General features: G+C 47.6%; 1 protein-coding gene across 1 annotated transcript in view; it reads right to left on the reverse strand.

Moving 5' to 3' along the window:
* Positions 1–15,679, reverse strand: part of LIMS1 (LIM zinc finger domain containing 1) — a 73,597-nt gene extending 57,918 nt beyond the window's left edge. Inside the window, exon 1 of the mRNA XM_064481766.1 lies at positions 15,549–15,679. Coding sequence (XP_064337836.1) covers positions 15,549–15,580 — 32 coding nt within the window. The 5' untranslated portion in view covers positions 15,581–15,679. The remainder of the gene's footprint in view (positions 1–15,548) is intronic.
* Positions 15,680–26,895: the final 11,216 nt, after the last annotated feature.

Below are 26,895 nucleotides of genomic sequence, written 5' to 3' on the forward strand. Positions count from 1 at the left end.
CAAAGTGAGCAAATGCTGTCGGAAAAATGGCACCTGTCTGTGGACCCCAAATCCGTGGACGCTCAAATCCCTTACAGAAAAGGATGCGGCATCCGCGGGCTCAGCACCCAGACTCCACACACCATGGACGGGCCCCGCGGGTACCAGGGCCACCGCGGTGAGTCACATCGACATGTGTGAACCAGCACCTCCTGCAGCCCGTGGCTTGGGGGCATTTTTAGTGAGGACCTTCTCCTTAAAATATGTTTATTACGTGACGGAGGACACCCTTGCTTGGCCCTCCCATTTTCTCAGGCTGACAAAGCGCTCCCTGCCTTCTCTGAAGTCCTGCCACCTCTCTAGCCGGTGTCGGGCAGCAGAACTTTTCTCTTCTGTCTGGATGTCTCTCTAACACGCTTAGAACACGACACACTGGAAATCCTTTGGGAGGAATCCACCTTAGCTGTCTTTCCAGACCCAGCCGGGCGCTGGGTGCTGGGACGAGTGGGACTTGAATTACCTTTGTTTTTAAAAGGGGTGAACCGGTGCGGGGTGGCGAGTACAGCTCAGGGGTGCAGCACATGCATAGCGTGCATGGAGTCCTGGGTTCAATTCCCAGGACCTCCATTAAAAAGTAAATAAATAAAGTAAAATAAGGCAAATTACATACATATGTTTAAAAGGGATGAACCACAATTAGGCAAAGCCCTCATATGACAAATATTCTTTCCCCTGATCCACACCCTTTTCTGCATGAACAGCTCTGTTCTCCTCCTGTGAGGCTGAGTCAGGAGGCCTGACTCAACCAGGGCCCGCGGACCCGCTGCCCGGACACGGGGCCGTCAGCCAATGACACCAGCCCGTGAAACAGCCGGGAAGGCTCCTCCCAACAAAGACGATCAGGAGAACGTGACTAACACCCTCTTCCCTAGATCCGAACAACCAGTTTTCCGTTTATCTACGACTTCACAGCCTCCGATCATCCCTTTCCTGGACTTGGCTTAGTTGACCAGAGCTGCTTCCTGTCATCTGCGACCAGAAGGGCCCGGAGGACAGACAGAATGACGACGAGGACCGGGCACGTGGCAGGGCAGCTTGGCAGGTGGTCGGCCTCACAGACGCGCAGCAGCCCCGCAGCCAAGACGGCTGCTTCCACGTTCCATGTCCGGGAGTAACACGTGGGGACCTGGCCCGGCCTGGCACCCCACCCTCCGCACACATGGAACCATCCCAACAGAGAGGGCATGGCACACACCATAGGGAGGCCCTTTCAAGGAGGAAGAAGCCTCACAAACGTTATTAGGGCCACACAGGAGGGTCCTGGGGCCGCAGTGAACCCTGACACCCGTGCACAGGTGAGAGGCCTCCGTGGGGTCACACCGGACACCTCAAACCAGGACCGCCTGCCTCAGCCGTGCACGGGAAGGTGACCAGAAGAAGCAGCAGCCCCAGAGAAGACACCTGGGAACAAGTGAACCTGCAGCCTGAAGGGCCGGGGGCGCACACATCTGAGGACTCCCAACGGGAGGAACTCGAAGCTGGAAGCGCCCTTGTGAACTCACCGCACGGTGGGCGGAATGGGCGCCCACCGGTCCCAGCTCACCCAGGAGGCCAGAATCAGACACAAATGAGAATACCACAGAGCACCATGATTACGAATATAGCTTCAAAATTCCTAAAAAATACCGCAAACATCTAAAAAGGATTATTCGCCACGATCAAGTGGAATTTATCCCAGGGATGTGTTTGGTTTAACATCTAAAAAAAAACAACCAGTGTAAAATGTAAATGACAAAAATCAAAAACCCTGATTCTCTCAATGGGTATAGAAAAAGGATTTCAGCACTGTTTTACCAAGAAAACACTCAAAACACAGGAAAAAAAGATAATGGTGAAAAACTGAAAGCTTTTTCCAACAGATCAGAAACAAGACAAAAAAGCCACTTCTATTCAACATCGTCCTGGTAGGTCCAGCCAGGGCACTTTGGCAAGAAAAAGGAGAGAAATAAAAGCATTCAGATTGGGAAGGAAGAAGTGAAACTATCTCTACTTGCAGAAAACACGATCTTGTGGACAGAAAGTGCTAAGGAACTCACACACACAAGGAAGGAACAGCATCCACCCAGCGAGGCCGGGAACCGCATCCAGGCCGTGAAACCACCTTATTTAAAATAACCTGCCAAGCTGTTCCGGGCGAAAGCCGGGACCTGCTGCTGAGTTCAGCCTTCTCACCGGGATAACCATGCGCCTCTAATCTGCTTCTCTAAGGGTTCAAACCGCCCCGTTGATTTCTTAGCATAAAAGGGAAACGCCAGGGAATAAGAAGAAAACTGAAAAATAGCAACATTTAAAAATCGACAGATGAGAAACTTACCAGCAACGACCTAAATTAAACGATGTTTATTTATACCGAATATGTTCACTTCAGCACCTCCTTAAACTGAGGTCAGCTCCCTCCGGAGCCCGTGAAGTCCCGAGGCCACTTCCTCACAGATTCTCAAACTGCTTTTTTGTTTGGTGACAGTGAGAGCTACAGTACGTTAAGAGTTTAAAGAAAAATCTAAAATGCGGAGTTTTAAAAGCACTTTGTATGCTTAGCATCATTAGTCATTAGAGAAATGCAAATTAAAACCACAATGAAAGAGCTGTTTCTCTGCCAGGTTCACAGCAGCCAGAAGGCGGAAGTAACCCAAGTGCCCACCAACAGATGATGGACAAGCAAAGTGCGGTCCATCCACACACGGGAATATTACTCAGCCTTAAACAGGAGGGCAAGTCTGACACCTGCTACAACACGGATGAACCCTGAGGACATCACACTCAGTGAAATAAACCAGACACAGACAGATCCTGTGTGATTCCACTTACGCGTGGTGCCTCGAGAGAGAAAGCAGATGGTGGGGCTGGGGCTGGGGGGCACGGAGAGTTATTGTTTAGTGGGTACAGTTTCATTTTTATGGGATGAAAGAGTTCTGGGGAGGATGGTGGGGAGAGTGCACTTAAACATGTTTCATTCTACACCGTGGGCAGAGTGTCGGGACTGCGTGAAGCTGCTGGGTCCCCAGCCCGTGTCTACGAGACCTGCCTGGTGTGGGAAAAATCACACATCTGGAGTCTGGTGGTCCTGGGAGAAAAGGAGAAACATGGGAGGAAGACTGAGCTGGTCCTGATCAAACCCTCACAAACAAGCCAAGTGGAGGAAGCCAAGAGCTGAGGTCTCCGTAACGTGACCCCACTTGAGTGAAATGCCCAGAAAGGCACATGTCCACAGACAGGACACATGTCACTGCCTGTCTAGGGCTGCAGGCGAGAGGCATGAGTGAGGGGCTTCTGGGCGATGGAAATGTCCTCATCAGGTGATGTGACTGTCGCACAACCGTAAACACACGCAACCTCACAAAACCAAGGGGGTAGACTGTATGGACTGTAAACTACACTTCAAAAAAGCTGTTTAAAAAAGCTCTTTTAATTTTAGCCATTTTATGCTTACATATGACAAAGATGTAATCATACCATGTTTATAACTTCACATGTTGCCTTTTTTATTAACTAGAAAAGGCGATCATGATACCGTGACATTACAAAGCTTTAACAGCTGTCATTTTAAACACCTACATGATTCCACTAAACAGGTATTGATCCTCTACTATTACTTACGTATACAGTTTCAAACTTTCCACTAGTATAAATAATGCTGCCAAAATCTTTTTACACCAAAGTCTCTTCACATTCAGAATCACTTTTTCTTAGGTTGGATTTACAGAAGTAGAAACTGCGGATTACATGTTATAAATCATTTCAGACTTGATAACATATGGCCAAATTATTTTCCTAACAAATGTTAGTAATCTACCCTTATATCAGCGACATGAGCTAATTATGTGTTGAACAAGATGTGCTAATATTAAAGGCAGCGGATAATCTCTGCTTTAATATACATTTCTTTGATGAATCACTCATCACGTTGAATATTTTTATACTTTTGCACATTAGTCCTATATCCCTTATTGCTTGTACTTTGTTATTTTTTTCCGTTCACGTTCTTTCCCCTACACCCGCACAAATAGTTCCATATTCTGATCAACTCACAATACCAACGCTTTCCATACTGTTTTTGTTGCAACCGTTTTTTTCCCAATCTGATTTTTGTTTTTAATTTTCAGTTTACTTTATTCTTATTTAAATATACATTTCCTTTTGTAATTTGTTCCTAAAACTTCTCAATTTAAAAAGTACTTCTCATTCTAGAAGTCTGACAAACATTCGTTTCTATTTTACTTTAGTGTTTATCTGGCTTGATTCTATAAACATCTATTAAATATTATCCATCTGGAATTTCTTCTGAGTCACGTAAGGCTATACATTTTCCCCCTTAACTGCTAACAAATGATCTCACCACGTTGGTGATCTGCCTGTTTTCCCACTGAAAGCCTTGTCTATCACAGAGCTCACATGACGCCCTGCGATGTTTAACCAGCCAGTGTGGCCGGGCCCTCCCCTCGCCCACCTCTTCCCTTCAGTAACTGCTACTTTTCCCCCTTTATTCCTCCAAAGAAAGAAACTTCAGGATAACTGTCAGTTTTACCAAAACACTTCCCCTTGGAAGTTTGACTAACAGTACTGAAGCTGTATGATAATATGGAAACTGAGGATGTTCACGGGGAAAAAGTGTTAACGTTTGATGTAAAAGGTTTAACCCATTCCCCTGGGGGCTTCACTCGTCCAGAAGAGCATCTCCCACGTTCGAGAACTGTCCTTGCCCTGATCCCTCAGGAGGAGAAGAAAACCTGTGTCTGCACAGAATTCCTGAAATTACATGAGGTTGAAATAAGCCTTCAAATCTATCTTAACGCCTACTGGAAAGGTCTTTATCAGCATTTATTCATGTATTATTTTATGGAAATATTTAAAGAGCTCTACTTCACTAAAGCAGAAAAAAACCCAGATATACCAAATGAAACATATCACATCATTATGTACTCACCTGACATGCACCTCGCGAGGGCCCATGGTGTGCTGTGCGTGTTCACGTGGGTATGGGACACACACATGGCCCCCAAAAGTGTCAGAGCCTCTGCTGGACAACGTTGCATTCTCAGGACTTAAGATCTTTATCAAAATGCATTCAAAAAATCCAACCTGGAATTTCGACTTTGACCCCACGTGTTTAGCTAATCTCCAGCAACGCTTCAGCTAATCTCCAGCAACGCTTCCTCCTGGGACGCAGGATCCCGACGGAGCAACAGAAACTCCATTTCCACGAAGTTCCCGCGCCCCAGCCCTCCCCTCGCCCACTGCCCCCGCCTCCACCGTCTGGAACCGCTGCCACCTCCTCCTTCACAGAAAGCAGCTGAGCATCAGCAGAAAGAGACGTGGGTGTTTCTCACTTTAAAAATCAAAAGGGCTCCAGCTGGGAAAAGGCTTCTTTTTAAGTCTGGTCTCACGGTCCCAAAATGACCTCTGTGGGAAAAAACAGACCTCTGAAATTTTGAGGAATTGCTGCAACTTTTTTGCCTTTTGTCAAATTCAAAGAGGGCTCTGTATTAGCTCGAAGTCTCACTTTCCGCATTTCACCGGCGCCCTGTCATCACCAGTTACACTCCAGAGAGGAAAGCACTGACCAGCTGGGAAACCCAGGTCTAAAGCAAGACGGCGACAGTCACGGAGCCCGCGCACAACTGTGACCTGCACGCACCCTGTGACACGGCTAAACTGCCTCGGGGGAGGGTACAGCGCAGGGGTAGAGTGCATGCCTAGCCTGCACGAGGTCCTGGGTTCAATCCCCAGCACGCCCACTGAATGAATGAATGAATGAATAAATAAAACTGATTGCCTCCCTCATCAAAAAAAAAAAAAAAGCTTAAAAAAAAGAAAATGTTTAAAAAAAGTTTTTTGATAAATAAATAAACAAAAGGCTAAACCACCTTAAACAGACATCTACAGATGTCCTGTGCTCGGTGCAGGTCTGGCCAATGCCCAGAATACAAGAGCTCTCACTCCCTGCTGTGAGTGAGCCAGCATTAAAAAAAAAACAGGACATTAAGTCCAGAACCACCATTAAATTATCTCAGACATTAGCCTTGCACCCGCTTCAAAGCAGTATCACTGTAATTCTGGTCTCATAAAACAGACAACCTAATGTCCTATATGTGTAGCTTTAAAAATGTTTTAACATATTTTTTCATCGTTATCCTCAATCACATAAATATATTCAATCACTCAAAATGGGCTAAGTGCTGACAGAACTTTCCAGATTCTAATCGGGGCTGAAGCTCTTACTTTCTTAAACTCATTTTTGAAAACATAAAACTAGTCTTCAGCCACGTTTACGAAGGGTTAATGGCTTTTTACAAAAGCATCACTGCCCACACTCCTAGAACAAGGGCTGTTCATTTTTTGGTGGATGTATCACTCCATCTCAAGATTCTAAGGAAGGCTACACAAAGTCCCCCAACACGCTTCGCTGTGACAAAAGCTACATTGTGCTCCAAAGGAAGCACATTCTGACAGCACATGAGGACCCACGAGACTCGGTGAATTCTCATGTGGGCAGTGACCTTCCCACACACTCTCTGAATGAGAAAATCTGAAAGCTGTGAATGAATATTTGTTTTGTTCTAAAATTTCCCACTAGAATAACAGACAGAGGCAGTCAACTCCAGTCCGGGGAATCAGGCAAATTCAACCTATATTCAAAGGCTTTAGTTTCGAGGACATAAATCTGAGCAGGAATGAAGGCATAAGTCAAACGTCACTGGTCCTTCTTTAATGACACGCTTGTTAGCACACGTCCTTTTCTCTGTCTCTGCACCTACCCCGAGAGCCCGGGGCTGAGAGGACGTTGACCTGAGGGGAGTCCAGGCGTCCGGAGCCTGCGGCTGGCCAGGTGACCTGGGCTGGAGATGTTCTCAAAACCACATCCCAGGGATGCGAGAACCACATCCTGGAGGCCACCCAGTCGCGCCTCTCCCCACACTGTGCTCCGTGGTGACTGGGAAGTGCTGCCGGTTCCCACGGCAGGCCACCCGGAGGCCACCTGGGCTGGGCTGAGCTCAGGAGCAGCCCTGCTCAGACAGCGTGGGCTCAGCCCCAGCTGAGTTGAGCCCTTGTAGGACGGAAGCACACGGAGCCCAGCACCACGGACGCCACAGACCACACACTTCCCTGGGCACAGAGCTCACGTCCAGCAGGAGACACGGGGTGTGGTCAGCACACACGGAGTGGGGAACGGGCAGAGCCACGTGCAAAGACGTGTCATCTGTCACGTGGTTCCACCAGGTTACCAAGAGTCACCAGAAGGAAGTGCCTCTTTTCAGAAGTATGGCAGCTAAGATGCAAAATGTCTTCAACAGCAACGTTAGAACAGCACCATGTTGCAGTCCCCTAATGAGTTAATGATCCAGGTTGAAAGTCTGAAAAACACGGCCCAGGCCTGTGAGCTAAGAGGTCACATCTTCACACGTATGAAGGAAACCTGCGTTTCTCCATTTTCAGTAACACACATGAATGACACCAGCCAACAGTGCGTGATGTGCTGGGCGCTGTTCTGATGCTTTACACGGAGAAACAGGTCTGACCCCATGGCAGACACACAAGACAGGACACCAGCACCTTGCCTTTGCACACGCAGCAGAGGCGAGTCAGGTGATCATGGTGGATGAGCAAGCAGCCGGGGTCCGAGCCTGGGCAGTTTAGCGGATGTGACGCCTCTGACCTCCACGCCTGCTCTCATCCCTCTCCAACCAATCCCATCAGCAGAACTCAGAGAACACGCATGGTTCCTTCCATCCTGGCAACGTGGTGGGGGTGCACCGGCTCCCGCAGGCCAGCGCCTCCAGCCGGAAAACCATCATCCCCAGAGTCAAGTCACCAGAGTTCAAGCTCCAGCTCCTTCCAGCGTCGGCGTCACACCCTGAGCACACCTTCTAATTTCAAATCTTCAATCCCTAACGTGAAAGTGAGGCTGTTGGCAATCACGCTAAGTCTTTCATCCGCTTACTGACATCTAACAGGCGGCAGGCGTCGCTGCCAGATCCTGGAACACAGGCTGAACGGAGAACAGTCATCTCCCTGAAGGGACCAGGTCTACAGCGGAGCTATGGGGACATGCCCTCACAAATGATGCAGCAGGGTTTACACGGCAGGAGTCACGGGGCACCAGGGGCTGGGAGAGAGGAGCGTGCGTCACCTTTCTAGGTGAGCAAGCTGGGGCAGGTTGCCAGGAAGCACCGAAAAAAGATCCCTCCTGAAACGAATCTCGGAAGACTGGGAAGGCCTCACAAAGCACAGAAACAGTCCTAAAAGCACAGAACACACCTCTCCGGGGCAGCGCGGGAAGGAAGATGAATCACAAATGGGGCTGGAAAGGTAGGGGCTGGGGGACAAGACAGAACGGCTTATGAATCCCAAAGCAGTGCACAAACAGACCAGGTGTTCAAGATAGTCGCCATCAAGGACCCGTGCCATCACTGACAGCCCAGTCTGTCCTCAGGGGACGCCATGCCAGACATGCCCAGCTCTGGACAATCTCAGACACGAGCCCTGAGAAGATCAGTCATGACCTCTGCTCCAGAAGCACTGATGGCATTTTAACTTCTCACTTCTCTCCATCCAAAATTTCAAATTCCAAACACTAGTTCTCAACTAGATGCTCTGCATCTGGAGAAGCCAGCCTGTGTTTCTGACAGAAGCTGAGAGAAGTCTGGGATCTAAAGGGTCCTTAAAAAAGACCTTTCAGGCCCCCCTTTTGGAGATGTGAGGGTCCAACACCCGAAAACCACTGTGTCGCTTCCTCCTGGACTCCATTGTTTCTGACGAAAAATCTGCTGTCTTTCCAATTCCTTCCCATAAACTTAAGGTGTCACCTTCCTCTGGTGCTTTCAAGGTTTTTTTTTTTTTTAATGTCTTTAGTTTTCAAAAGTTTAATTATGATGTGTCTTGGCCTGAATTTCTTTGGGGTTTACCTGTTTTTGGTTTGTTCAGCTTCATAAATCCGTAGATTTGTTTCTTGCAAATTTGGGAAAATCTTCAGCCATTCCATCCTCCAGCACTTTTCCCGCCTTGCTCTTCCGCCTCTCCTTCCAGGAGTCCGACGACACAAACGTTATGTCGTGGGCGTGGTCCCTCAGGTCCCTGAGGCTTTGCTCCTTTCCCCCAGGCTATTTTCTTTGCTGTTCACTGTGTAATTCCTTTTATATATATATATTTATTATTGTTTTTTAGTTTGGGGTTTTTTTTTGTTTTTTTTTTGGTGGGGGGAGGTAAGTAGGTTTGTTTGTTTTTAGAGGAGGCACTGGGGATTGAACCTGGGACCTCGTGCATGCTAAGTACGCACTCTGCCACTTGAGCTATACCCTCCCCCTTGGGTAATTTCTGTCACTTTATCCTCCAGTTCAGTGCTTCTGCCCTCTGTCCCCTCCTGTTGAACCCATCCACCGAGCTTCTCATTTGGTTACTGCGTTTTTCAGTTGTTTCCTTCTGGATCTTTTTACATCTTACCTCTTATTTCATTTGTTTCAAGCATCTTCACAACGGCTCACTGAAGCATTCTCATCACACCTGCTTTAAAATCTCCGTCAGATCACTCTGGCGGTTCCGTCTTCTTGGTGTTGGTATCTAATAGCTGTCTCTTCCCTTCAGGATCTTCCTGGTTCTTGATATGACAAATGACGCTAATGAAACGTGCACATCTTCATGTTATGCTATGAGACTGGATCTCATTTGAACTCGGTGTTAACTGCCTTCCTCTGTTGTCTCTCTGCCGGGGGGCTCCCCTGTCCCTGCCAGATGGAGGAAGGGTCCAGGGTCCCCATCTGTCCTCCATGACACCCAAGGTGGGGGCATCCTCATTACTGCTGGGCCAGGATGTGGGTTCCCGTCCCCACACTTCCCCATTGACCCTGTGGCAGTGGAGGGGCAGTGATCACCAGCTGGGGAGTACAACATCTGGACCCGACTGGATTTTGCTGTCACAAGAGGGGGAAGGGACACAGTTTCTTCTGGGTGTTTGATTGAAGTCAAGCATTTCTTGTGTAAACGTTTTTTGTCTTGCTAGATGGTGTCTTTCCTGGACCTCTGGCCAGAGACAGCAGTCTTCTGTCGGACCTTTTTTTTGGTCTGCACCCACTGGTGTTTCCAGCCAGCCGGACTCTTTAGCTCCAAGTCTGGGACACGTCAGGTGAAAAGAAGGCCTGCTGTCTGTCAGGCCGCACTGTCCCCCGTCCCCGGCCAGCGTCTCAGGGTCTTCTTACGCTTGCTTTATGCACAACGTCCAGCATTTTCCGCTGTAGTTAGTGGGAGGGATAGGATTCTTATTCCCAGGTTCTTACATATTAAATGTGGGGAAAAAACGTAAAGAGTGATATTTTGTGACATGAAAATTACATGAAATGCAAATCTCAGTGTCTACCATTAAACGTCACTGGGACACAGCGGGGCTCCCTTGCATGCTGTCCCTAGCTGCTTTCACGCTACAGCAGCACAGCTGAGCAGAGGAGGAAATATTCACCGTGAGGTCCTTCAAGGGGAAGGAGCCAGCCCCGATCGAGGGCCCTGATCAGCAACAGCTGCTGATGTGACAAAAAGAGACAGACCGCCACCACCGCCTCTGGGGAAAGGACCAGCACCGTGTCTCACACGGTCACAGTGGTGTCGGCGTCGAACCTCAGTCTGACCTGGCTTCCCGGAGACCTGGAGGTCCAGGCTGTGTTCACACCAGCTTGGAGCCGGTGTCTGCTTCTGCACTGTCCTTCTCTCGGGGGCGCACAGTGAAGTCTTCAGAAGCTCCGACCATGAAACAGCACAAGAGAAGGAAAGCAGCCGTCTTCCAGTAAGACAGTGCGGAGATTTGCCAAAACAAGTATTTCTAAAGCCACCCTTCTCACTAATTTGTTTTTTTGGAAAATAATTACAAAATACTTAATGTTGACATACAAAAGGCGTATTAAGTTTCAAACACAGCCAACAGCAATACACTCTTCAAGGTCTTCAATAACTTTGAAGGGTGCAGAGTGGTTCTGAGACCAAGAAGTTTGAGAGCCGCTTATTCACCTCCAACTACCAACTTACACACATTACAGGAGCAAAGAAGATGTTAAGCTAATCCTAGAGGGTGCAATCTGCCAAGTCTAGACTAGGAAATCGTGCTAGACAAACAAACCATTTCTTCAACAAAAAAATCACAAGAGTAAGAAGAGGGTGGGAAAGGATGGAAGGGGCACCTAAATGTCCAAAGAAACTAAAGTGCTTAGCAAGCTATCAAAATGTATGAACCTCATTCAGATCCCAATTCAGAAAAACTAAAATAAAATAAACATTTGAGATAAAATAAAACGAACATTTGAGATAAAACAAAAACTGACCACTAACGGGATGGTTGATGACACCAAGGAATTACGAGTAACCTTTTTCAGGTGTGATAGTGGAGCTGTAGTGAAGGGTTCACAGGAAAATCTCCGCCACACGACACAGGGAGAGCCGAGTGAAGAGACCGGCCCTGCTGACAGGCTCCCCATCAGGCAGGGGTCACTAGGCTGAGTGGTAGGACGGGGCACACACCCTTCCCACCTCCCTCAGGGCGCACAACTCAGAGCCCGGAGTATCTGCAGCTTCCCAAGCTCCAAGTCAAACGTCACTGTAGACTCATCAAGAGGCTCCGTCGTGAAAAAAGAGGCAGGAAAAGGACCCATCCCCTCCTGGGAGCTCCAGCGTGGAGGCATCTGACGAGATGAAACAAGAGATGAAGTGACGTCACAGGTGGCGGGGGACCACGGCTGCCAGAGGGGGTGCAGAACCAGGTGGAAGAGACTGCAGCTCTGGTGTCTCAAGTACCTTAAAATGGAAGTTTTTGGAGGACAACGTGGCAACAGGCCAGCATGTAATGCAGATGACAACCTGCGGGTGGGAAACCACAGCTTAAAGCATAAGTTTGAGAAATGTAAAATCGTTTGAGATGCTTCTCCTTCTGTTTAAGTGCAGCCCTAGCTGAGAGCACGACCTACAAGGATGTGTATCTCAACGACCATCTGAGCAGCAAACAGCAGGTGACCTTAGGCAGAGGCTCCTGGGGTGAGGCTCCATCTTCGCTCCCTGATCTCCACCAGCCGTGGCCGCTGCAGCTCCTCTGACCAGGGGAATGGGCAGGAAGGCCCCCGGAGGAAAGGGATGGTCGCTCAGTGTCCCCACATTCAGCAGGAGAAAGAGTTGCCACAAAGGGAGGGGGCCATAATCATCGAGACGGCACAGCCCTGACGGTCCTCTCAGCCCCCAGGACCCCCGACAACCAGAGCCAAAGGCGTCTGTACCACCAAGTGTTCATCAGTCTCCCTAAACCAAGAGCCCAGCGTCCTCACCATATGAGCAGGCACAGAGCACAGAAGACCTGCGAAGCCCCTCACTGCACGACATCGCCCCTTCCTAACACCCTGGCATCCTGCCTGGAACAATCCTTACTGGCAAAAGTTGCTTTTCCACAGTGGTTCTTCAAGTCCCACTGGAACTCCCCAAACCTAGAAAGCACATGCAACAACAGGCGTTCAGCACACGCTTCTCAAGAACTCGTGGTATAGACTCCTTTCTGCATATTCCAGAAGTCTGCATTTCCGAAGCTTGTTCCGTACTAAACATCACAGCTGCTTTCAAAATGCCTCCAGGAGGCTCCCAGCAGTCGCTGGGCCCTCTGCCTGGGGTGCAGGGTCCCTGCTGTCGCAAAGACAGCTGTGGGCACAACTCCCCGCCCGGGAGCGCTGACCAGGGTGCGACGACGAGAACGTGACCAGCTCCTCGCCTCCACGGACCTGCATGAAAGAAGGCCGCTTTCTCTTCTAAGTGTCCCTGGTGACAGCGGGTGTTTCCCAGCCACTCTGGGAATGTCCACCAGTCCCTCAGAAAGCAAAACACGAATCACCACACCACCTGGCAACTGCTCTCCCAGACACTTATTCCAGAGACAGGGATGCTTGTGGTTACACAAACACCTGTCCATAGCGTTCACATAGCCTTATTATTAACACTGGAAACCAGAAACAGCCCAGATGTCCTTCCCCAGGTGAACGGTTAACTGTCCTACACCCACGCATGGAGTACGACTCAGCAAGAAAAAAGGAAAGATCACAATACACATAATAGCCTGGATGAACCTCCAGAGAATTCAGCTGAACTGATCCCAAGGCAATCGCAAATGGTTAAGTACATATGATTCCACATTTCTGAAATGATAAAATTTTAGAATGCCAGACAAATGAGTGCTTTAAGGATCAGGCGGAGGAAAACACGGAGGAAATGGCAACTGGAGGGACCCTTGCGGTGACAGGACTAACTGTCCTCTAGCTGGACTGTGGTGGAGGAGGCAGGCGCCTACACTGTGATAAAATCACACAACTACACACAAAGGACTGCGGGTAAAGCCATGGGGAACCGAATAAGGTCGATGGTTGTACCGCCGTCAGCATCGCAGCTGGGATCGTGCAATACAATTCTGCAAAATGCTACCAAGGGAGGAAACTGGGTAAAGCACACACTGGATCTTTCCATGTTATTTATCTATATTATTACAACTGCATGTGAGTCTATGGTTCTCTCAATAAAAACTTCAATTTAAAAAATGTCCAGCTGTGTTCACAGCAGCAATATTTACAATAGCCAAAAGGTGGAAACAACCCAAATGTCCACCGAAGGATGAATGAATAGACAAATGAATGGTATACACATACAATGGAATGTTATTAAGCCTCAAAAAGAAAGGAAGGTTTCTAGGAAGACCAGAAGGAAATACTGGAGGATAAAGTAGGCGGGAGGATGTTCCAGGTGCTCAGGAACCCCCTTACTACCTAAGGAAGCAACCCCCCCCACCACACAAAAAAGAAAGGAAATCCCGACACCGGCTACAGTATGGATGAATGAAGCTTGGGGACATTAGCTCAGTGGAATAAGCCCATCACAGAAGGACAGATAACTGCATGATTCCACTCAAGTGCGGCAACCCTCATAGAATATAGTCAAAACCAGAGACAGATAATGACAGCAGGGGTTCCCGGGGCTGGAGGTGGGGGGGGATGGGGAGTTGTTTAATGGATACGGAGCTTCAGTTTCACAAAATGAAAAGAGTTCTGGAGATGGACGGATGGTGACGATGGCTGCATGACATCAAGAATGTACTTAATACCAAAAAAAGGGCAGGGGTTGCTAAGGGAAAATTCAGGATGGGAAGCACACAGCACCAGGAAAACAGCTGATGGAGGGTCTTAAAAGGAAAAGGTTACACTCTGTACTCACGCTGTGTATCCACTGTATCAGTATTCTTTATATCTTACATATATTTTAAATTTTGTACTGACTTAATTTTCAATAATTTTTTTTAAAACAAAAAAATCTTCATGAAGCAGACAAGTGATGAATGCTATTCAATCTCAACCCCTGACCCACTGGTCCTTTCCTTGAGATGAACAGAGCACGTGGGCGGCATTCCACAGCCACAGTCCGCAGGGACAGCCCTGGGGGCTGCGAGCCACAGTCCGCCGGGACAGCACTCCAGGCTGAGAGCCGGCTGACTAGATGCTTTTTCATGGTCGACCATTTTTACCGGAAAGAATAACAAACTCCGTTTTTAGACTTGTATTTGGCAGACATTTCATGAAATTAAACAAAGCGAGTCTGTCACTTTGAGGAAAACAATTGACAATGGTTTCCTACCAATAATAAAAATCAGGATTTCAACTGAAAATTAGAATGCTGGAAAGCTTGTATCCACCACCTTGAGCTTGACAGCTTCTCAAACTTAAAAGAGCTTCTAAGTAGATCGGTGGTGATATGAAGAAATGTTATTTAGTGATACTGTATAAAGAGATGTGTCCACCTTCGGAAGAGCTGCCTAACTCAGTTTATCAACATTTTCCAAACGACAAACACAGGTTGTTACAACTGGGAACAGGCCCCTTTACACTGCAAGGCAGTGAGCTCTGGTGTTAACAGGGCTTCGGGTTTCACGTCCAAACTAATCTTTAAGAAGCGAAGGCCTGTCTAGTTTTGGAGCAATAACTGAAAATATCCACAATTACATGGAAAAGCTATTAAAGTACACACCTCCCCTTTCTAACCGCATGTCTGTGTACCAGCAGATTTTCTCAGAGTTCCATCAAAACATACCGCAATGGACTGAAGACAAAGCAGAGGAAAACACACTTAAGAGATTTGCAAAACATCAAGGAACGGCACTTGTCGGACTATTTTTTTGTTTAGAAAAATACTGTTTTTATAAAGCATGCGTTCTGTATGTTGAAATCACAATTTATTTCACGTTTAATGAATGAGTAAATGTACTTCAAAGTCCCAGTTTCGTTTCTAATTCGGTAAATCTCTAGCCGTGAGCGGTGCTCGCCCCCACACACGCCTCTCGCTACCCGGAGCCGGGCTGGGAGCGCCCAGCGGGCGGAGCGCCGGGCCGGGACGCGGTCCACTCGGCCCGCCGGCTCTGCAGGCCCGTCTGCCCGCCGCCGTAGGGAGGGGCCGGCAGCGTCGCCGACGTGGCTCCCGCTTGGGCTCCGGCGGCGGCTTCCACGTCGGCGCGGCCTTACCTGTTGGTCATTCCTGCCGCCACGCCAAGCATGTCCGGAGGCTCAGTGATCCCGCACCGCGTCCCCGGGAACCTGCACGGACCCCTCGCGCCGCTCCCGCCGCTCCTCTTGGCTGCGCGGCCCGGCAGGAAGGGGAGGTGCGGGCCGGGGGCGGGCCCGAGTGGCCACGCCCACAAGGCCACGCCCACCGAGCCGCCCTGGAACCGCCTGTACCGGCGCTGGACGCGACCACGCTCCGCCCCACGGGCTGAGGCCCCGCCCCCGAGCCGAGGCCCCGCCCTCCTGGAGGCAGGCCCGGGTCCCCAGGGCCGCGTCACCGTGTCGTAGCGGGGGCGGACGGCAGTGTCTGTCCGGATGTGAAAGACACCTCTGCTGAGACCCGGTTCCGCGCTGTGAGTGGCCTCTTGGAGCCGCAATGTTTAGGCGCGGTTCTCTGGTGGCCGTTCCGGGAACCCCGTGAGCCCAGAGGCGACGCTGCCCCTCAAGGGGACGGGGGCGAGGAGGGGCGGGAGTGCGCCCAGCGGAGCAAGACCGGCCACAGCCTGGGACCGCGGGGCGGCTCAGGGGTGCAGGCGCCTTCCTGTGGGTCTGTGCGCTTCGGCATGTGTTTTGAAGTCCCGAGTGCAGGGGGCTTTACAAGGAACCGGGAGAACACGGGGTGGGGTCGGGGGGCAATGTAGTTGTTTTTAAGAGCAACTGAGAAAGTTTGTTTATCCAGGACAGTAATTAGCTGTCATGGTTTCTACCTATAATGCTACACCGCTGTTAATAAAATAAGACTAGCCAACAAGCATATGAAGAGATGCATAATGTTATAAGTCATTAGGGACATGCAAATTAAAACCTCAGTGACTCACTGTCTCATGCCCAACGGGATGCTTCGTGTAACAAGCAGGACCCTAGGGGCCTTCCTAGGACAGACGCCCCCCACCCCACATCTTCTGCCTGTCTCCTGTCCCTACAAAAACTTAAGCCAAAGAATAATCAGAGAAATGAAAGGAAAAAAAGCAGAAGAAAAGCAGTCAAATAGGACAAAATAATGGTTTAGTCATTAAACCAAGTCAAGGACCTTTAGTTCCTCCACAAGGGCTGTAGATAACATTCTAAGCCATGTCCTTTGAGCTGTCTTGTAGCTACTGGAACCCCCACCAGGTGGAAGAAGTTAAGTGCATGATGACAGAATGTAGCCATGACATTAACTGCTCTGTCTTACACAATTTTGTCTTACACTGAAGATTAACTGTACTTAAAACAATCAATATGATGCTGATCAGACCACCACATGGCCAATTTCAGGATGACTGTCAGAACTGACTGTGCTATTCTGCATGTACCCCCATCCCATCTGTGCACCCCTTAAACTCCTCTTTAAAAACTCTTGCCCCGATCAACAATGAGGAGCTGGTTCTTTGGGACATGAGTCTACCTTCTCCCCAGGATTGCCAGCTTCTTTTACCCAACACTTGTCTCTCAGTATCGGATTCTTGAGTGACTGCAGGCTAACCTGGGTTCAATACCACTGCTATCAAGTGTTGACAGGAATGTTGTGTCATTGGGGAAGTTGGAACCCTCCTGCACTGTTGATGGGAATGTAAAAATGGTGCAGGGGATGGTATAGCTGAGTGGTAGAGTGCATGCCTAGCATGCACAAGGTCCTGGGTAACCCAGTGCCTTCATTAAAAATAAATAAATAAACCTAATTACCGCCCCCATCCAAAAAATTTTTTTTAAATCAAAAAATAAAATGGTGCAGCCACTGTGGAAAACAATATGGAAGATCCTCAAAAAACTAGAAATAGAACGCCCATGTGACCCAGCAAGTCCACTCCTGGGTATATGTCCAAAAGAATTGAAAGCAGGGTCTTGAAGAGATATCTGTACCCCCATGTTCATTACCAGCACTATACACAACAGCCAGAGGTGGAAACAACCCAGGTGTCCAAAGGACAAATGGATAAGCAAAATGTGGTCCATCCATACAATGGAATATTACTCAGTCTTAAGGAAGGAAATTCTGACACATGATACAGCAGGGGTGAACCTTGAGGACAGTAAGTTGAGTAAAATCAGCAAGGCACAAAAGGACAAATATTGTCTGATTCCACTTATATGAAGTCCCAGAGCAGTTAAATTCAAAGAAATAGGAAGTAGAATAGCGGGGGCCGGGGGAAGGAGGGAGGGAAGGGAGGAGTCTCGATTAACGGGTCGAGTTTCAGTTTTGCAAGATGAAAAAGCGCTGGACGCTGGTTGTACAACGTGAATATCCTCAAAGCTACTGAACTGCACACTTTAAAATGCTTAAGATGGTCAGTTTTATGTTATACATATTTTACCACAGTTAAAAAAAATAATAAGGCAGATGATATGTGGTAATAAAGAATGATCTCCACAATCTATTTTAAGTAAGGAAATAAAGCAAGGGGAAATGTTCCTTTAGTAAGTTGCCATTTGAGGGAAGAGCGCACACAGACACCACACACACACACACACACACATACATCCCTTCTCTCTCACACACACAGCTTGTATATGCAGAAATATAAGATATGCAAGAAACTAGAAACAGAAATTGAATCTGTAGAGGAGCCAGGGATTAGCAATGAGGGAGAACACGCACATGAAATATATTTCCTTAAATGGAGTCGTGTAACTTTAAAAATTCAAATTACAAGACAGTAGTAATCTAAGAGATTTATGCGATCTGCTGAACTGTATGGGATAAGTTAACATTTTTATACAGTGTATGATTTACAACTGCTTAAATATCAACAATAGTTCTGATTTGTTTGGAGAGCAACCTGTGTGCTCTTTTTCTGCATTTCTGTTTTCCAGAAAAGAATATGTATGAGTTTTTAAAGAAATAAAATCAAAATATTTAGACTTGTCTTGATCTCTCATCTCCCAATAACTTTCACTTCTCACTTCTTTTTTGCACAGAGTTCAGTTTTTTGCAGATATATTCCAAATAATCCCCGTTTTAAAGGTGCAGTAAATGATAAGTGTTTGTACAATTGCCCTGTTTAATTGTTGTTATGCTTATGTTTTATAAAGCAGCTCTCTTCTCACAGTAGCTTGCTTTCAGCAGGCTGGAGTTTATGATCTATTTGTCTTGCTGTCATTTCAGGATATTTGGTTCAAAATTGGCCCCATCTCAGTTGCTAATTGGTGGGTGCAGAGCAGCAGTGCATTCCACCGGGGTTAGTTACCCCGTCTGTGGACGTGCTGTCTGGATGAGCCCGCTTCCGGGGTTGACAACGTCGGTCACAAGGACTTGGAAGAGTACTGTCTATTGGTCTGGAACGTTCAGCTGTATTTCTCATCTTTCCTTGGAGCCTCTCAGGATGAAAACACAGATGTCTCCAAGACTGCTTCCTTCATTTTCCTTCTGACTCTCATTACCCAGCTTTTAAAAGTGAAATTTGGTGTTTTGTAACTTTGTTTTTTCTATGTGCGTGTGTACACACTTGCACACACAAGGCACATTATTGGAAATGTTTTGGAGGCTGTATGCCCAAGAAACATTGGATTAGTTAGTGGCTTAGTTAGATAACTCTCTTCTGCATCTTCAGCGCTAACTGTGTGTGTGTGCAAGTCTCCAGCCTGACCTTGGCTCTCTGGTCTCTGATGGGTCCTCATTGCTAAGTCTCAGGGACCAGTGGTTCTCAAACCGGAGTGTGCACCTGGCCCGCCAAGTGTGTGTTGAAACCCTGCGAGCTGGGCCGCACGCCTGCAGATCTGACCCCGTGGGTCTGGGTGGGGCTCCCTGGGGGCCCTGGGGCTGCTGTCTGGGGAACACACATGGAATCAACGAGGAAGGGGAATGAAAGCTCAGATTTGCAAGCAAGAAAGCACACAGGAAAAAACAGAGTCCTAACTGGTTTTAACCACCGGTGGAAAGAGTTCTACTCATTCTGACTTGTTGACAATTAGCGCAAGGCCCTTCTCGCTTCCTTTCCACTCTTATCGTTCAGCTTAAATTTTCTTTTCATTTCTTTCCCATGTTTTTCCCTTGACACTCACCCACTCTCATCCCCTCCCTCCCCACCCACCATACCCCACCATAGAGAAGATTTTCATAGTTTTGGTTAAAGTCCTCGCCTTTGTTCGTGTTGTCAGAAGAGCGGTGCTGTGGCTGTGTGCGTGCGCGTGCTCTGCGCTACAGCAGGTGTTAGGCTGTGGGTCTCCTGTCTCTGGCTCTCCGTCCACCTAGAAGCAACCTTCCTATTCCAGCCTGTTTTACTTTCTCCTGTGCTGCTGCCGAGGTTCCGCGTCCACGCCCCCACCTCCGCGCCCCCTAGGTGGACTCCTGGCTTGCCTCCAGCTCACACGCTGACACCACGGCCAGTGCCTGCAGGAAGGTTCTAAGGCTCCCGCCTCCTCCCTCTTGATAATTCCCCACTGCCTGTCGGTAAGAAAGAGAGCCAGACCCGGGGGCATTGCGCCAGACGGGGAGAGGCAAGGAGGCCCAGCTTTTACAAACATTCCTCCAACTTCACTCCTGTGCGCTGCACACGAACCAGCTCTCGGGGGTATCACCCACCTGGGGTCAGTGCATCCTGAAGAACCCAGCCTGACTTCCCTGCATCCGATGGTGCCTTACAGCATCCTGCCGGAGCACGGCTGCGGGGGGCTGGTCCCGCCAGTGATGGGGACGTGAGTGTGATGATATATTCTTTTTTGTACACAGTTGGATTCGACTTGTGAATCAATTTTTGTTTAGTATTTTTGCAGCTCTACTCACCATGACACGGCTTGCAATGTTCCTTTCTCATTATATCCCTCTGAGGTACCAGGGTTTACGCTGGCCTTAGAGATTAGCTTGGAGGATAGTTCCTTTTTTTCTCTGTTGTCTGAATAAATCTGTATAAAATTGGGAGAGTTGATACTTGAAAGTTTGGTAGAATATGCCTGCAAATCCACTTGGACTTTGCGTTTTCTTGCTGGGAAGATTTAAACACCATTTCAATTTCTTCAGTAGTAATAGGATTATTCAAGCTTTTAAATTCTACACAATCATCATAGATACACAGCGTACAGAGTATACTTAAATTTTAAATTTTAAAGAAATTGGTTTATTTCATCTCCAAAGTTTCAAAATTACTAGCGCATGGTTGTTTATATTCTTCTCATCTTTTAAAATTCTGCTTTATCTCTTATATGTCCCCTGTTTATTGATGAAATTATTAATTTTATCATCTATTTCTTTTAGTCAATCTTGCCAGAGTTTTGTCTATTTTATTAGTTTTCTCAAAGAATCAAGTTATTTTTCTCTTTGTTTTGTGCTTCATTACTCTGTGCTCTTATTTGTTTTCTACTGATTCTGCTGGTCTTTTCAAATTTCACAGTAGGGACACCTGACTCCTTAATGGTGAGCCTTCCATCTTGTCTAATATAAATACTTAAGGCTGTGCCATTCCTTTGACGTGCCTCTCTTGCTTACTTGGCACCTTCTCCTGGAGGCATTTGGAGTGAATTTTAGGACCTAATGGAATGGCTCTTTGGAAGAACACTGGGTAACAGAAATGTAATACAAGCCACAAATGTGAGCCCAACAAGTAATTTAAAAATTTTCCTGTAGCAGTATCATAAAAAGGAAATGGAAGTGGGTAAAATTGATTTTAAGAATATATTTTATTTAAACCAAATGTTCACAATTTTAAAATTTCAGCATATAATCACTATAAAACTTGTTTTGGAGAAACCATTCTACAGTGGGGCTGTGGGGGAAGGTCAGAGGGCTGTGAGGACAGTGAGATCACGGGCTCCCGGGACAGTGATGTCCTCGGCCCGGTCAGAGTCCTCCCCTCCGCCCCCCGCTTCACAGTCACTGGAAGACTATAAAAATTTTTAATGAGATATGTTACATTATTTTGTTCATCTATCTTTGAAATCTGGTGTGTCTTTTATTTACAGTGTTTCTCAGCTTGGAATCACCACACTTCCGTCTTTCAATAACCACATGTGAATAGTGGCTACTGTATTAGACAGAGCAGTTCTAGAAAAAAAAAAGGAGTTCCTTTTAGAATGTTTCAAAGTCATGGTCTCTAAGGCAGTTTGAAAGCTGATCTGAACGATTTCTCCTTTTCCAGGAAAGGAAGCAGAAAGTGCAGTCATGAAATTTAAGTTAGCTGCGTATTTTATGGGTCCCAGGAGAAACGCACAAGGCCAGAGTGATCTCAGACAGAAACTCAGAATGAATCATACAAATTAAACACTGGACAACATCCAGTGCTTAAAATGAGTTTCAGCTTTTACAATAAGATCATTTGATTCCACAAAATGTAGGGAATTCCTAATTATGCCTAGGCCTCACACACGCTAAGCACAGTCTCTACCACTGAGTGCTACCCTCAGCCCGCTAAATTGTTTTAATTTTATAAGCGGTTAAAAGAACCCCTTTCACCAAAAGACAGTCTGTGGCTTCTTCTAACTGTCTTGGATCTTTACTCCACTGGGCTGACGTCCCCAGCACAGCTGTGCAGTGAGGGAGCTTTCCACCTACGCTTAGACAAAGCAACTGGAAAAACACACCACGGAATAATATCGACAGCGCGAAGTCAGGCAGGCCAGGTTTCAGGAACAGCGCTGTCTCCTCAGGGAAGGTAATGACAGTAAAGCCTGAAGCTGAAACATGGGGCTTCTCACAGGACTGTGGCCTTCTGGTCACCCACTGGGGTAAGAAAAGGAGAGGGATGGCCAGTTCTCGAGAGACCCCACAAGGACAGTGCACACTGCATCCAGCCAGCAACCACCAGCTAAGAAGCAGTGAGCATAACACTCAGCAAGGCTGATCGCAAAACAAACCAAAAACCAAACACCTGTTTTCTTGTAAGTTACCAAAAAAAATACAAGAAACCCAACTAGCAGAAATTGCAATATTCTGGATAAACCACATTTTAAACTGCTTTTGCTAATTAGGAAAGCAGTAACAGGAATGATCCAAATGTCATTGATATTAGTTTTAAAAATAACTTTCCATTTAGAATTCAGTACGTCCCTCGGACATTTATAGCCACAATTATCTCACTGGATAACATGAACGTTAGTCTTCCTGGTAGTGACAGCGACAAGAGTGTGCAGAAACTAGTTTGTAATTACATATTTGAGGTGGAAAATCAAAACATCTAATGCTTATTGTATGTGTCCTGTCCCAGATCCTGTGCTGAGTCTTACCTGCATCATTTCATTTAATCTTATGAGGTTATTATTTTTACTTGAAAATTAGGAATGAGTTAGTTGCAATGTAACAGTAAGTATACAAATAAGAATCCATTGCTTTCATGTAATAAGAAATCTGAGATCGATCAGGGATAGTTCATTAGAAAGAATTAACACAAATCCTGTTTTCATAGCTACCATTCTTACCGTAACTGTTGCCGCATGGTCACAAGATGGTTGCCACAGCCCCAGGCAACACATCAGCTTTCAAGGCAGGAAGAAGGAAGAAAAGTGGTGCCAGGAAGTTCTTGTTTCATTTTCTTAAAAAGCATAAGCTTTTTCAGGTGCTTTCAAGCACACTTCCTTATGTTCCTCATTGGCCAGATGGCCCAATGTGAGTTATTTGGCCGTTCTTAACTATAAGGAAGATTGGCAAAGTATCTGATTTTCAACCTCCAGATGAGGAGGAGCAAGAGAGAAGGATGTGGAATAGGTGATGGGCTGGCCAGCTTACGGCGTCCCTACACCACTGGGTAGATGTGGACGCGGAGGCACAGCAAGGGTACCCTGCCCAGTCACGTGGCTTGTTAGGAAGCGGAGACGCTGGGAGGCTGGCACTTCGTCTCCAGTCCCTGAGCTCCTGTCCACCACCTACACCTGCCATATCAGGCGAGTGAAGTCAGCTGCTGAGGTCATGAAACTTTTGCATAGAACACTGGTTTGCTTATAGAATTTACTACCTTGAACTGTAGTCAAAGGTAGTGGTTTATCATTTTCCTAAACTGTATTTTTATTAATGTGGTTACACGGAACAGACACCAGTGAAGTTAACACGAGTCAGGAAAACATGGATTAAGTGGGCTAACTAAGGATTTATTTGCCACGTGGAATGCTATGGACTAACCACACTTGGTACGGTCAGTGAGGCAGGCTGGGAAGGAGAAAATCAAGCTGTGGCAACGTTCAGCGTCTTGCTTGTGTTTACCCCGACTGGCCTATGAATATAGGGTTAGAAACTAATTGGGTTTGTTGACGAAAGCTGTTAAGTTCACGAGAATACTTTCACATGTTGTGCCTGCGGTGGTGAATTTTATGCCAACCTGACTGAGACGCAGGGCCCGTGTACCTGCTTACACATTATTCTGGGCGCGTCTGTGAGGGAGCTTCTGGGTGGCATGAACCCCAGGACTGGCGGGCTGAATAAAGTGGGCGCCCCCCGGGGGCAGGGGGCCTCGTCCCATTGGTTGGAACAGAGTAAACAGCAGGGTGAGTGGGCTCTGGCTCCACCCGACTGTCCCCCAGCTGGGGCTTTGGTCGCCTGCATCTGGACCGGAACTTACCCCTGACTTTTCGGATTCTCCAGCTTGGGCCCTCTTAGCTCTGCATCTCTGGAGAACCCTAACCACTACAGTCTCACACAATGAAATAGAAGGAGAAATACTCACATAAATCCGTGAATTGACTATCGTGAGAAATGAGTCCTAACAACCCACCAAACGTTGACGTTTCCCACTGCTGCTAGGTATCAGTGTTTGTCACCCAAGATCAGCAGACTCAGTAAACACGACAAAAACAGGACAAGAACTACAGACCCTAAGTGCACAACGTTCACGTGTGGACGGTACTGGCATGTGTATTAAATCAGCCCAGGCTGCTGTGACAACACACCGAAGACCAGGGCCATAAACAGCCGTCACTTACTTTCTCACAGGTCTGGTGGCTGGAAATCCAAGGCCAAGGTTCTGACCAACTTGGTTCCCAGTGGGGATCCTCCTTGCGCGCTGCTGACAGCCGCAGTCCCCTCTATGTCCCCACGTGGTCCTTCCTTGGGGCCTGAGTGCAGAGAGGGAGCTCTGGTGTCTCCTCCTCTTCCCATATGGACACTAACTCTGTTGAGCTAGGGCCCCACCCCCATGGCTTCATAGAACTTTACCTCCTTTGGGCCTCAACTCCAAGTACAGTCCACTGGGGGTTAGGGCTTCAGCACAGCAGTCTGGGTGGGGGGACATGATTCAGCCCATAACGACTGCGTTAGGGCAGTCTCCCTGGTACCTTGGGATTCCTGTTTATTATGTAAGTGCATCATTTATTTATTTTAAAGGATTTTAATAGAAAAATGTTAATCCCTTGCTCCACTTTTCTGACACTAGGCCCTTCAGAGGCAACTACTTTGAACTCTTTTACCTTTTTCCTCTGGTATTTACTTTCATATTTCTACATAATATACGCATAGATTTGTTAAATCCATTTTTGATCTTTTTAATTGATTTAATTTTACATTAGGTGAGAATTCAGGGTTCACATGCCTCCTCACCCCACCTATACCCATTCTCCCAACAGAACACCCTAATATTGCACAGGCAGTGTTTGACTTTATATGCTGCCCAGTGGGCCAGGAGTGCGCTATGACCACATCTCCCTTGTCATCCACCTCCCTTGTCATCCACCTTTCCTAACGTTAACATTAACTTTCCCCCCCGCTTTCCTAGTCTCCTATGGACATTTCGCTAATTCTCTAACAAACTTTTGTTCTTTAATTTTTAGTAACTTTTTATTACATAAAATTTCAGACATACTGAAGTAGTGAGAATAGTATTATGTACACTCTAGCCTTCACCATTAAGCTTCAAATAACAACTCTTGTTCCTAGGAATGCAAGGTTAGCTTAACATCAAAAACCAATCAGTGTAATAATATACCATGTTAATAGAATAAAAGACAGAAACCTCATGACCATCTCAACAGACCCTGAAAAATTAATTTTTAAAAAACCACCTGTACTTCAATTAAAAAGCAAGCAAGCAAACAAACAACCCATTTAAATATGGGCAGAAGAACTGAAGAGACATTTTTCCAAAAGAGGAAAAGCTGATGGCCCCCAGGAACATGAAAAGCTGTTCACCACCACCAGTATCAGGGAAATGCAAACCAAAACCACAATGAGACACCATCTCCCACCTGTCAGAACGGCCATCATCAAAAGGTTGTTAGAGAATTCCAGGTTGGAGGATTCTGAAGGTGCCTCCCAGGGCCTGCCGGGGCCTGCCGGGGTGCGGTGGTGCTATGGGGAGGTCTGATGTGCTTTCCCTATCCCATCCTGCGTCTGCAACTTGCCTTTTCCCTTTGGAAACTTTTCAGGACCCTCTTTTTGTTCTAAAAATATACATTGATATTCCTGTTTCATTCAGACAGCTCTTCCTCCGCTTCCCATAGGGTTCTGCTCCAACAACTGACCGCGAGTGGAAACTGCGTTCAGTTCCCCTAACGCCCCCCCCCACATCGCAGCTCAGCCTAAGCTCACATGTTCTCAGGACACCTGCACCAGCCTGCCGTGGGGCAGAGTCACCTGACACCCAGCCCATTTTATAGTCAGTGTAACTGTCTTGTGTGGCTTCCTGAGAGGCCCTGAGGGCAGAAAGGGGAACAGTCCTCCTCACCCGCTGATGGTGAGGCTGCTGCATCCTCAGCACCGTGTCGCTCGCCCTCTGACGGCTGTGCCTCCCCCCAACCCCTCGTCTCAGAATCACAGGGGGTTTACGTGGCACACGCCCGCCCACCTAGGAGAAGAGCGCAATTCAGAATTCCAAGAACAGTGTCTCCAGAATATGTGCTACTTTCGCCCCACGGAAAGTCAGAGGACCCCGAGTCTCTCGCTGAGTCGAGGCTGTCCCTGCAGGGCCTCTGCGGGGCCCTTTACTCTGACCTCGTCTTTCCTTGTGCAAAGGTTTCTTGTAGCGCTTCTTGGAAATTTTCTATTTTGTTTTCAGAGACTATTAAATTCTGAGCTCCCTAGATAAGAATTTGTCCCTTATTAATAGTCTGCTTCTTTTTGCTCACATCTTTTTTCCTCTTTTTGCTATTGAAACTTTACTATCAAGAGCTCACTCTGTGTATTATCTGCCGGCCAGGAGCTCTCTGCAGGGCAGCTCGGCCCCCTCTGCCCTGCTGGTGGGCTCTTCCCGGCGGGGCGTCTGGAGCTCCCACCTCTGCACGTCGAGGTGCAGGGAGATGCTGACTGACTGGGCCGGGCCGGGCCGGGGCTCTGCCTCTGGTTCAGCTGCTCACGGCTGGGCCCCCCGCCCCGCTGAGCGGTCGGGGTTAAGGCAGACGTCCCCGGGAACAGGAGGGGTGGAGGAGACAGCACTCTGCCATCCCAAATGCCAGGCAGACTCTGGGTTCGAAGGGAGCC

Source organism: Camelus dromedarius, chromosome 33 (genome assembly GCF_036321535.1).
Source record: "Camelus dromedarius isolate mCamDro1 chromosome 33, mCamDro1.pat, whole genome shotgun sequence".
Lineage (NCBI taxonomy): Eukaryota > Metazoa > Chordata > Mammalia > Artiodactyla > Camelidae > Camelus > Camelus dromedarius.